Source organism: Solea senegalensis, linkage group LG14 (genome assembly GCF_019176455.1).
Source record: "Solea senegalensis isolate Sse05_10M linkage group LG14, IFAPA_SoseM_1, whole genome shotgun sequence".
NCBI classification, from domain to species: Eukaryota; Metazoa; Chordata; class Actinopteri; order Pleuronectiformes; family Soleidae; genus Solea; species Solea senegalensis.
Window position 1 is genome coordinate 19,991,225 of NC_058034.1, and position 12,442 is coordinate 20,003,666.

At 42.3% G+C, this 12,442-nt stretch overlaps 2 protein-coding genes across 2 annotated transcripts in view; one reads left to right on the forward strand and one right to left on the reverse strand.

Annotated features, from left to right (window-relative positions):
* Nucleotides 1-1,674: 1,674 nt before the first annotated feature.
* cyldl (cylindromatosis (turban tumor syndrome), like) lies at nt 1,675-11,370 on the reverse strand. The gene is made up of 15 exons (XM_044043782.1): nt 11,069-11,370; nt 9,414-9,872; nt 8,857-9,135; nt 8,460-8,538; nt 8,198-8,379; nt 7,779-7,944; nt 7,172-7,313; nt 6,909-7,019; nt 6,242-6,333; nt 6,101-6,164; nt 5,877-6,009; nt 4,848-4,956; nt 4,626-4,744; nt 2,934-3,147; nt 1,675-2,847 (listed from the first exon to the last, which is right to left on the reverse strand). Exons 2-15 carry the CDS (start codon nt 9,840-9,842, stop codon nt 2,663-2,665), a joined length of 2,304 nt encoding a protein of 767 aa, XP_043899717.1. The 5' UTR covers nt 9,843-9,872; nt 11,069-11,370; the 3' UTR covers nt 1,675-2,662.
* Nucleotides 11,371-12,142: 772 nt separating this feature from the next.
* The window catches only part of zc3h3 (zinc finger CCCH-type containing 3), a 54,796-nt gene continuing 54,496 nt past the window's right edge, over nt 12,143-12,442 (forward strand). The window contains exon 1 of the mRNA XM_044043781.1: nt 12,143-12,228. Coding sequence (XP_043899716.1) covers nt 12,183-12,228 — 46 coding nt within the window. The 5' untranslated portion in view covers nt 12,143-12,182. The remainder of the gene's footprint in view (nt 12,229-12,442) is intronic.

Below are 12,442 nucleotides of genomic sequence, written 5' to 3' on the forward strand. Positions count from 1 at the left end.
TTTATTTATTTTTATCTTCTTTCAAAGAAACCCAGGAGTCGTTCAGCTGAGCATCGTGCTTTTTCCCCCCTTACAGTAATAATGCTGAATATGCTGCTAACACTTGCCAACCCAATGCCCATGGGTGTGTAAAAGAACCCCCACTCGTGCACAGAGGTCACTCACAGAGCCGATCATGGCGAGGGGAAGCTCTCAGGATCAAAAGGATCCGCGAGGAAGACAAATATCCAGCGAGGCACCGTTCGGGATGGAAGAGGATGAGACGGAGGACATGAAACCTGAGGAAAGTCCTGCAGTTTAATGCCAGAAAACCGGCTTTGTATTCACATCTCATGTGAAGCTGTTCAAGTGATGGACACGAGAGAGCTCTTCAAAGCTGCGGTCAGACGTTACAGCGCGGTGACCTGTGTCAGCCTGAGCCTCCGCAGCGTGTCTTATGCCTTTTTAAGTCATTTTAGTTCAAGTTCAAGAATCTGTATTATCTCCTAGGGGCGGGTAGTTTCACCGCCAGCAGAAACAAAACAAGAGGTCACCTTTGAGTCTCATCGCTGCATGTCAGCAGAAGATCTCTGCGTCCAGACAGGAAGCAACCTGAACTCTCCATGCAGGGGTTTAGTCTGGATCTGCCAGGATCAGTGAGGTCATTTAGGCTCCTGTTCTTACGTGTTCAAAAAAGACCAAACCGGGAGTTAGTCAAGACTGGACTTCAGTGAATAAACATTCTCATCCACACAGCTCCCGATAAAAACTGCGTTCGCTGATTGATGATCTAATTACAAAAATGAATCCACGCGGGGGTTCAAAGGTCAAACATGGAAATTATGATGTTCTCAAATCTCTTGTTTTTCTCCACAAACCAAAATGATTCGGTTTTAATGATTTCTTTGTCTATACGGAGCAAAGAAACCGGAAAATGTTCACATATAAGGGGCTAAAACATTCAGAAATCTTGTTTCAAACATAATCAATTATCAAAATAGTTGACGATTGATTTAGTGATGGATTAGCAACGCTGACATTTCTACCTGAAATACCAGTTTAGTGTCTTATTTATCTGTGGTTGTTTTAAATTTGCTTCACAAATAAAGTTGGATTGGATTTGGTGCGAGACGTCGCTCTCCTCCCCCTGCGACCCCCTCACCAGGACGAGGTAACCCTAAAGTGAGCTCTTAAAAAATTGCGTGGGGACACTTTATTCGTTCATGGAGAATGGATTAATTGATGCCCCGAAAAAGCCTCGGGCTAATTAATGAATTACATCTGAAACAGCAGAGGCAGGAACATGGCAACACACACACACACTCACACACACACACACTCACTGATGTTTTATTCATATGGTCATTTATTTTTTGAAATGAATGTTTAAAACTAGTCTTGCTGTTTCACTTATATGTGTATATATATATATATATATATCTATAACAGTGGTTCTCAAACTTTTTCTGTTGGGCCCCCCTTTGGAGGAAGTAATTTCATCCCAACTGACCTCCGTGCCAAGTCTCTAGAGCTTTTATGCACGTTAACCTCCTCAAAAATGACCACAAAGCCACAGTTTCGGCCCCTGCCATTCGTGGCTCGGGCCCTAAAATTAAACAATAACAGAAAAACAGATAAAGTCATCATTAAAGATCCTAACAATCAATAAACAGACAACAAATGTCAAAGGAAAAGAAAGATTAAAAAATCATTTTATTCATTTATTCATTTCGGACTTGACAGATTGACAGCTCGTGTCCCCGCCCTAAACGACCCTTTAATGAGGAAGTAAAGTATTTGGAAATAAGTGGGTTCGCCCGTCGCTTTGCACAGTATTGTGAAAAATATACATACATCTATTTTTGTTTCGTTTCCCTTCAAACAAGCACAGAAATGCACCCGCACACACAAGAGCTCAGGGTGCGTCGCGTCGTCCGTGTTTACGTCATCATACAATTCACCGTGTTGTACGTTTCCTGAGCAAAAATCAAATATAAAATACTCAACGTTAAAGAGATTCTTCTTTCGCTTTTTTTTTTTTTTATATATACTGATACAGTGCAGTATGAACGAGACCAGTGTGTCCCAAACCTTGTGTAGGACCACCCACGTTTTAAAGATTTGTGCATATTTCCAGTAACTCATTTACAGCCATAACCTGTAAATACCTAATAAAATTTTATGAAACTTAATGTATTCACACAAATGTTAACTAAAAGGACGGGGCAAAATTTGTCTGGGGGATCATTGAAGTAGTCTGTCCTGAAAACAAGTCAAAATAAAGTGCGACACTGACTTCATTGAGCAATAATTATGACAAATACACACTACTGCACATGTGTAATTCACAGTAGTGGCATTTGAAAGAAGCTAATAGCCGCCATTTGTCGGCAATTATGTACAAACTCCAAATAAAAACTGTCAATAGAAAGTGATATTCGCAACGAGGCGGCGCACTGTCTGTGATTATGGTTCAATTTCCTCGTCTTCATAGTGCAAATTTCATCGTCGGTTGTTACATTTACCTCCAGCTACACTGCAGAGAAACACACAACACAACAGTGTCATCATATAAATTAAATTACCTATTAAACCAAATCAGACCGTACAAGAATCAACCCAAGGAAATGACACCGGCAGCTAAAAGGCAGCTCTGTATTCTTACGCCGTCTCATGAACGACCTCAGCGGTAAAGGCACATGCTGGTGCTCTGATACAGGTACATGTAGGCGTCGCAGAAGAGGCGCTTGGCCACACCCTTCATGTCCCGTGGCGCCTGACTGGCCAGCTCGGCGGGAGGCATTTCCAGGTACGTGCCGACCTCGGGGCAGACGCACACCTCGGGGATGTTGAAGCCATCTGTTCCTCCTGAAAACACACACACACACACACAAATCACACACAGAGGTGGCGTTTTTCTTTGTGTGCGCGTGAAGAGACGGCGGCTCACTCACCCTCTCTGTCCGCCATGCTGTCAAAGAAGAGCCAGTCCTCGGGGCTTGGTCCGTATTTGATGAAGGACACGTAGTGGCTGGTCTCGATGCACAGCACGGCAAACAGCTCCAGTTTGTCTCTGGTCAGGGTGTGCGGCGAGTGGTGACCCACGTATTCTTTTGGGACGTCCAGAGCAGCCGGACGATGGGATCGCCGCTGCTGATGGGAGTGCACCTGGAAAAATAAAGACGTCGTTTTCACTCTGGCTAATGTGATGCTTTTTGCTTCTTTCCCGTTTCAACTGAAAGTTTATTTTGAAACGGTGTCAAGCGGCAAAACGGAGACACAGAACATAACACAGTGAACGTTGATGAGCTCCACTTGAACAAGGTTTTAAGTGTGTATTTTACACGAGGACGTTAAAAGCTCCCCGTTCGTTCATGGGCAATTTCAGATTATTTCAAAAGTAGCTGCCAAAGTATCCCATAATATGAAATCAATCATTAAACACAGTCTGTGCGCGGAAGCTGCAAAAACAGACGACTGTAGTAAACCACTAAAACACCACTTTCCAACATTAAAATTTATACAACATTATTATATCTTTCAGACACACGTTATAAGTCACATTGCTGCAGATGGCTTCTCACTCTGTTCTCTCAGGAAAGTGATATTAACTTATTAACTGCTGGACTTTTAACAGGAGCAGGTAAACATGACCACATCACTCCCATTCTGGCCTCTCTCCACTGGCTTCCTGTTGATGTTCATTATAAAATGTTACGCTTTGTTTTGAAGTCTCTGAATGGTTTAGCAGAGTTATATACTCCCTCAGATCCCTGCAGATCAGCGTATCCTTGTTGTGCCTAAAATCCACAAGGCGATGGAGCTTTTTCAGCACTGGCACCGAAACTGTGGAATGAGTTACCCACCCAAGTCAAACAGGCCACCACCCTGGAAACTTAACGTCTTAAAACTCACTTTTACTCCTTGGCTTTTAACCCAGCATGACAATTGTGTGGTCTCGGGCGTCTTTTAATATTAACTTCGGCTTTTAGTGTTTTGATTTTTTTAGTCATTGTTAGTGTTCTCGATTGCTACTGCCATGCTGCTCTCCTCAGGTCAAACTACTACACATGTAGACTATGGGTCAAGCAGCTCAGTTTTGATCAGTGTTCAGTCTATAGATAAATTCCAGGAACATCTGTCTGTCTGTCTGTCTGTCTGTCTGTGTGTGTGTGTGTGTGTGTGTGTTATTCGCATATCTCTTGATTTCAAACTTCACAGGTGTCTTGCTACGGGCACGAGTAAGTGACATTATTTGGATAAGAAATGCAAAAGACATCGTTAAATATATCGGTAAAAGAAGCACTACGTTGGCTTCCGTCGCTCTACTGTGGCCACTCCCACTCTCACTGTGAGTGAGACAATGGCGCCGTCAACGCAGTGCCCTAACCACAGACCGTTCACCCCGCTCCCCCCCCGCGAGGCGCTACAGGTCTCTCCGCACCCGAACCAGCAGGTTCAGAGGAAGCTTCTTTCCTTTCCTTTGTTTGTTTTCTCCCGGTCATTTAAGTTCTACTGCTTCACCAGAGCCTGAGGTGGTGAAGTTGGCTTAAGTCACACAGACAAAAACAACATCATTGTTCACACAAGTCCTCAGTAAACACACACACACACACACACACACACACACACAGAGGTTATCACACCTGAGTGGAGCACATGCGACAGAAGACCTTGAATCCCGTGCAGCTGAAAACAGGGTCTTTAAAACAGTCGTTGCACTGCTCGGCGGCCATGTTTCCACATATTATGCACTGCTGCGGACCTGGAACACACACACACACACACACACACACACACTCAGGTCATCTTCAGGATCTCCCCCATGTCCTTCCCTGTTCTGTCTGTCTGCGTATGTTTCAGTTCACCATCAGAGAGGAGGTCGGTGACGTCCAGCTCCAGAGACGGAATGATTTTGTCAAACATCTTGAACTTCTTTCCAAAGCGAGGCATCTGGAGGATGAGGCACGAGGGAACCTGTCGTCAGAGCACAGAAACATCAGACAACCTGCAACAACCTGCAACAACCTGCAACAACAACAACAACGCCATCTACTGGGGAAAACACAGCATTAGACGCATGTATCCTTGGAAATTCTGTGCATAGACTACAGATAAGGTTCAGTTTTAGAGATTAATGTGTTATGTGATCCTCACACAGTGGATCTGAGAGACACGGCTCATTCCCACAACAACAGAGGAAGTCTAAGTGACCGCCTTCAAAAGACAACAAAAGCCCTAGTAAGTTAAGTAAGTTCTTTATAACTTTATTCCTTTATTTCCTCCATTAATTGATGAGTTGATGTTGAAAGGTGTTTCTCAGGAGCAAGGAAACCAGAAAATATTCCCATTTAAGAAGCTGAAAAATAACTTTATGATTCTTGAAAAAATACAGCCAAAGTAGTTTAATGAAGTAATCAGTTCATAATCGATCGGTACAAAGCCAAGTTTCAAACTTAGTGACCCGGTTGGAGCCATTTGTGACCCAATAACGGTGTATTTTGTTTGGTTAAGAATAAGTGACTGAAGAATAAGCACACTAGTTATTGTTATTTTGCATTTATTGTACTTATCACGCGCCTTTGTATGACAGGAGAGAGTTTCAGTAAAGAGTAAAAACGTGGTCCACGGAGTTTTTATTGAAGCACGCGTCACCTCTATGCTTGGACTCCATGGCTTAAGTGGACATTTGAAAGACAGCCTCATAAAGAATAAATGTCAGGTAGAATCTTGTGTGACTTAAGAGTTTTAAATATGAATGATTAGTTTTATTTATTCTAAAGTAAAATGTCATTTATTTGTGATGATTTCCTTTGGTTGCATGACTATACAAATCTTCAGTTGTGCTTTAGCGATGTATCTTCCAAGCCGAGACAGTAGGTACGAGCAGCTCTCACCTCTGCCAGTTTCAGTCGTCCGCTGTGGAACGAGTGTTCGAGCAGCTGCTGCACCGTCGGCAGCACCAGGCTGTGGTTCTGGTCCAGGAAGATCTGATAGCAGTAGCTTTCCTGCACTTTACCACCGGCGGAGCTAAAAGGGGGGGAAGAGCACCAGACGTCAAGATGACAACGTCAAAAGAAAAGTATTGGATTATTTCCTTATGGAGGAAATGCAAGCTTACAGTTTGAGTAGAGGGTCCAGGGAGAGAATGTGGTGCATGATGACAATGAGGAACTCCTCTGGGTCTGAAAGGCAGCAGTCACACAGTAAGCGTCCCCTTTTTTTAAAACCACAAAACACCAGCTCTGCAGGTTACACTCACCTTTCTCGTCCGTGGTGAAGGAATGACTGTAGCCGTGTTTCTCCAGCTGCTGTCGGAGCTTCATCACGTACCTGCCGTCCACAAAACCCTTACTGCAGCAGAAAACACACAAGACAATGCAACATGTAGGGGTTTGGTATAAAACAAAAGATCGAAGGAAACGGCACAAGCACGTCGTGAGTATACACAAACGTGTTTTTAATCATTTAATGGCAGAAAAAAAAGCAACTGTCCCTATTGAACGACACGGCTTTGAATGTTCAACAGTTTTCATAATGGATTTATCTGTCGATTATTTTCTCGAGTGATCGTCGAGTGATGATGTTCTCAAATGTTTTGTCCAAAAAAAACAAACAAAAAAAGATTCAGTTTTAATGATTTCTTTGTCATGTGGAGCAAAGAAAGCAGAAAATATTCACATTTTACAAGCTTTCCCTTACAAAACACTCAAACTCATCTCGATTAAATGATTATAAAAATAGTTGACGACTAATTTAGTAATACAGACTTGTTTGCTGATATCTTGGGAGGCAGAATGTGATTTAATGTTCACCCTTCCATTCATTTTCCACTTTCTTTTGGCGGATTACTATCGATATTGTCCAAATAGAGGCAAAAAAAACGTTCAGCGACAGCTGCCTCGCGTGACACTTTTTAAAGCATTTACCTGCGAAGGGGGTTGACAATGTCGCAGAGCAGCGTTCGCTGAATCGGGGCGTCTTGAGGTTCCGTTGATTTATACAGCATGGAGTCGAGCACAGAGGAGCAGGAGAACAAACTGAAAACACAGTTTAAGTTTAATAAAAAGGCACTGTTCACAGAAATAGCTAAACAAAAAAATAGTATATTGTGTCACCAACCAGACAAAAAACGTCAGTGTAGACCGTTTAAAATGTTTATTATCATTATTATAAAATGCATCGTCCTGACCTAAAGAGGGCGGCGTCCATGTAGCAGGAGTTGCAGTGTCCTTGGATCCCCTTCATTCGTCCGGTCAGGATGCGGCTCACCTGCTCTGTGCTGATGGGTGGAACCGTTTCCAGTCTCCCTGTGCTGTGCCCCATCGCTACCTCTAACAACACACGCATGCATTGTGCAGGTTAACACAAATAACAACATAATACAGGTGGTGCCCCCTGCTGTTGGAGCAACTGGTAAATGTAGAATTCAGCTTACAAGAGACAGAATATTGTGTGTTTTCTGTAGTCTCATCAGCGTCAGTGACCAAATAAGCTTATTCTGCTTGCCATTTCGAGGTGTGCAGGAAGTAACCGTTAGATATTAAGACGTGTGGGTGTGCGTCTAGAGGACAACTGGGCCAAAATTAAGGAATTTTATGATAATGGTATCAAAGTATTGGTATCAAAGTATTATTCATGAATTGGTATCGAAGTATACAAAATAAGTTTTTCCGCAGCCCTATTCATCATACAAATAAACTGTATGTACAATATCATTGTATTACTTTACTCTGACAAAAACACATTATCAATGCACGCTTCAGATCTTTCTACATTAGTACACAAGACGGTCTAACCTGTGTCTTCCAGTTGAGGCATCTTCTCACTGTGATTGGCCGATAAGCTCTGAAAACGTGAGTCGGGACGGCAGGAGCTCAGCTTCAAAAACAGACCTCGTTTTGGAGGACAACAGAAGTAGCGTTCACCCTTGAAGGTGCCGTCGCTCACGCCCATGTCTTCATCCTGCAGGGTTAGCGTGAGAACGTCAAGATCACAGTTTGAGAGCAACCCTTAAAAATGAATTAAAAATTTTCTTTGTCCAACTGTGTGTCACACAACTATTTTGGGTAGTCTGGTCATCCCTAGGCACAATACTGAAGTTGTAAAGTCTTTATACCGGCTTCCAGTCAGCGACAGAATAGAACGTATAGTTCTGTTACAGGTTTACATAAAACTAAATGGTTTAGCGTTAGAATAGTCGAGCCCAGAACATTACCAGCTCGAGTCCAGCCATGGTTTGCTCTTTATCAGGCAGATTGCCGATCCAGCGAATGATTCCATACGACCTCCTGAGAGCCAACTTCACCTCCACCAAAGAGTTTACACTCAGCAGCGTGTCCGGATCAGAAGCTTTTGATTTTGTCGGCGGCGTATCGATGTCCATCTTCTCTGGCTCCGCTGTGGAAAAAAAAACTTTATTAGTATCAGATTCATTGCAAAAGCGCCCCCAACGTCACCATGTGCACAGCTGCTCAAACCTGCAGACACCTCTCCCTTCACCACACAGTGTAGTAGAATCTTCAGTTCACCTCCCATCTTCCCGTTCTCATCCATGTCCTGGAAACACCAGCAAAACAAGTCAGAAACATGTCTTTGTACAAAAGAAAATCTGACGTTTGGCTTGTATTCGAGAGCGTAAAGATGAGCAAGGAGTGCACTAATGGATTTTCAAAAAGCTAGTCGATCATGACTTCCTGGTTTGGTGCCATCACGTGTCCGATCTGCGTGAACGCGACGTGTTGCCGTTTTGTTACTGCTCTAAATTCATTCCAAAACAAATGGCTAGTTTCTAATTAACTCTCACGTGGAGAAGAGATAATCATGGATGCTTTTAATCACGAGTGCCAAAAGACAAACACTTGAGATATTACTAACCGTTGAGATCCGAACAAAACGCTCTCCGTCCTCTTTCAGCACATCCACCACCATTCCATGGCCTAATTTATCTTCGATGAAGTAAGTGACTCTGTCCCCCGGCAGTAACGCCTCTGGTTGTTGCTGTGGCGGCGGCTCTGGAGCAGTGGGAGTCAAGGAAATGGGAACCAAAGGTCTGACTTTGGAGAATGGAACAAAAACGGCACATTTTTTTTCACAGGAGAAGTAATCTTTGTACAGATATCTCCCGTTGCACGTCCCCTTCCCCTTGTCTGCTCCCTGGAGGTCAAAAAAAGCATAGCAAGTGGTTAGAGTTAATATCAGTGTCTTTTTTCCTTTGACTACAAAGGTACTGGTACACTTTTGTCTTTTTTGAGGCTGATACTCTGAATATTTAACAGTGTTGTGTCAGTTTTCTTCAACAACAATGCTGCTTTAAAGATATATATACAGTATATGTGTATATATATATATATATATATATAAAGATATATATATATATATATATATATATATATATATATATATAAAAATAATCCACCACTATAAAGGCTCACCTGGAGTTCAATCCCAAAGAACTTTCCTGCTAAAGGACGTTTATATTTTGGTCCCGACACAGTTCCGACGTAGCGGATGATGCCCTTCATTTCATCTTCTCCTTCCAGCACAATAATTGCATTGCCCTCAGAGAGTCCTACTGCAGTTTGGAGAGCAGATTTTTCTTGGAACCACTGCAATCGTTCTTTGTCATCCGGCAGGGCCAGCAGCAGCTCGGTGTGCTCCGCACTCAGCTCCGTCATGTAGTCTAAATCTATTGCATAATCTAAGTTTGTTTGCGAGTCAAAAGGGGTAACATTTACCTTGTTGGAATGCACACGTCTCTTGTACTTGATTTCAGGGGCGTAACATATGCTACCAGCTTTGAGGTGTCCAGGAGCTTCAGGGCGTTTAGTTAAGATGAAGTAGACATGTTCTGTTGACGTCATGGTCACGACGACAGTGGAAGTCGTGGGGAGCTGTACAGACAGCAACACACACACACAAATGTTAGTACTCATATTTTTGAGAATTCTTTCCAAAAAGACCTGTCCTGTGATTGGTCAAAGCCTCCTGTTAAAATCTGTCAGATTTATGTGGCCATAAACAAAGCCCAGGGGCGATGCTGAATCTAGTTCCCTCTCTCAGAAAGCTCGACTGACATCACGGTAACAGATTAGGATGATTTATATAAACAATCATCCTAATGAGAGATTAGCTCTGTGTCAAAAATGAACTCCACCCATACTATCATACCTGAAAACATATCACATGACTACATGCCGCACACGCACACGCCTGGCTAGTAGTGAGTTGCTTCTGATGCAGAAATACTACGACAGCTATGGCAAAAAAAAAAAAAAGTAAAACAAGAGATTAAGGCTTTTGTGATCAACAATGAGGTGTTGACCTGACAGTGCTGGACAAAAACCTTTCCCCACAGAAGCTGCGTCATTGTTCCCAATAATGTGTCAGTCTGTCCAAACTAAAACACAGCCCTGGTGTTCTGAGTGAACTGGAGCTGCAGTGTTTGCAAACATTTTAGGGGCTTGAAAACTCTGATGCAGGGTGGACACAAGGTTTAAAAAGTATTCATTTGATTCATCTGTTGACTATTTTCTTGATTCATTGAGTACATGCCAAAATGTCCTCACTCTCTTAGGTTTATATGCATTTTGGTCCTCACATAGACACCCATACAAACACACCCACACACACAGGTTCACACTGCTATCCTTTTAAGGACTCCACTTATTTGAACAGCCTAAAAAAAGCCTTAACCCTAACTTAAACCACGATCACTTAATGCCTAAACCTAAACTTAACCTAGCCACAGCTCAAATCTTAGCCCTAAACCAGTTCCTCAGAAATGTAGGACCAGGTTTTGGTCTACATGAGGACTACTGGCCCTGGTCCTGGTCCTGACTACTGGCCCTTAATAGGTAACACATCCAAGAACACACACACAGGAAATGTATTATTTTGTTGAAAATAAAGCTTTTGCTACCAATTGTGTTAGCTTACGACAACCATGACAACGTGAAATCACAGCTAACAAATCACTAATAACATTGAAAACATACAAAATGGAGCAACTTCGTTGTTGTCGTCACTCTTCTTAAACACTCATTGATGACAAACACTGCATTAGTTTGCGTAATCTTGCTTAACTCACCTGTTGAGCAACTTTAAAGGTTTCCCCTCCAAGTCGTCCGCGATTTCCTCTGTTGATTTACGTCCAGCTCTTTCCACGTTTCACTTTCACTTCTCTTCTCGTTTCATTTCACCATAAATGTGTCACTTGACATTTCACACTGTGCAGGTGTGAAGTTAGACTTAACAAAAGTCTGCAGAACAAACTCACGACGATCTCCTGTAGTGTTTAATATCAATGTTTTCAAGAAAACGTCTCGCTTGTTTCCCAAATCTCTTGACAGTCTAGCCTACGACACTTAGCGAAGAAGGCAATGTGAACCCTCAGTCCGGTCTGACAGGCAACCACCAGCCTCACTTCACTCTGGGGGCAAGTGAACTTCTAGTATGGTCAGCACTCAGGGGGTCGTTCAAAGTAGAAAAAGTCCAGTTCTGGGGGAAATTAACTGTTAATAATACAATAATGTATTGGTAATAAGCAGATTAAATGTATTCAAGGGTAATATTGTGCATAATTCCAAAGTAAAAGTGTTTGTTTTGATGTATAGTTTACAAAAAAATAACATGATGACGATGATGCAAAATTAGTCTGTCAGACGGAAATCAAATCAATAACATGCGGACAATTGTAATTAAAACACTAGACTAGCTTATATATCAGAATCGGAATCAGAATACTTTTATTATCCTGAAGGGAATTGTTTTTTTGCTGTTTTTGTACTTCAGAAATAAATATGAATATATATATATATATATATATATATATATACATACATACAAACATACATACACACATATAACCTAAAAAGCAACTGTCAAGTGTGGATGGTTTCGCAGACTTTCAAAATAAAAGTGTCTGTGTTGATGTGGACTAATATATAGTTCAATGTAGACATGTATTTATGATGCAAAATTAATCTTTTCTGATCTGTAATTGATTGTGGCACCCGAGCTGATTTCTGATGTAGCTTGTATACGCTCACCAAATAGTGCCTTGGACTCACCCTGCAAGACAAGACTCGGGAACAAACTTCACATTCAAAATAAGCTCTCTGTGGTTGGACGATACGAAAAGCGTCATCTGCGAGGGCCCGACATCTGTCGCCGTTTGATGACGTAAACGTTATGTCGTAAACATGGCGGAGAAAGAATCGCTGGAGAGACAAATCAAATTTCTTGGTGGTAAGTGTTTTTTTGAGAATGGTGGCAGTTGTGTGAGCAGCGGGCGGATTAAAAACACAAAGTCACAGCTGCCGTTACCTTTAGCTGCTGATGCTGTCTCCCTCTTAAAAGCGACCTTTTTGCCGTAGAACTACCTGCTTAGCATCACACTGCGTTCTATAAATAGTTTAAACTGACGCGTGTGCTGCCAGGTGTCAGTTGCTGTAAACCAATT

Bases quoted from the DNA above. Each gene is read 5' to 3' on its own strand.
- cyldl (XM_044043782.1), bottom strand. From the start codon at position 9,842: ATGACGTCAACAGAACATGTCTACTTCATCTTAACTAAACGCCCTGAA. The intron at 7,945-8,197 runs GTAATGTTCTGG...CTAACCCTGCAG, and splicing joins CCATGGCTGGACTCGAGCTG to GATGAAGACATGGGCGTGAG. The intron at 6,334-6,908 runs GTAAATGCTTTA...TTTCTGCTGCAG, and splicing joins ATTGTCAACCCCCTTCGCAG to TAAGGGTTTTGTGGACGGCA.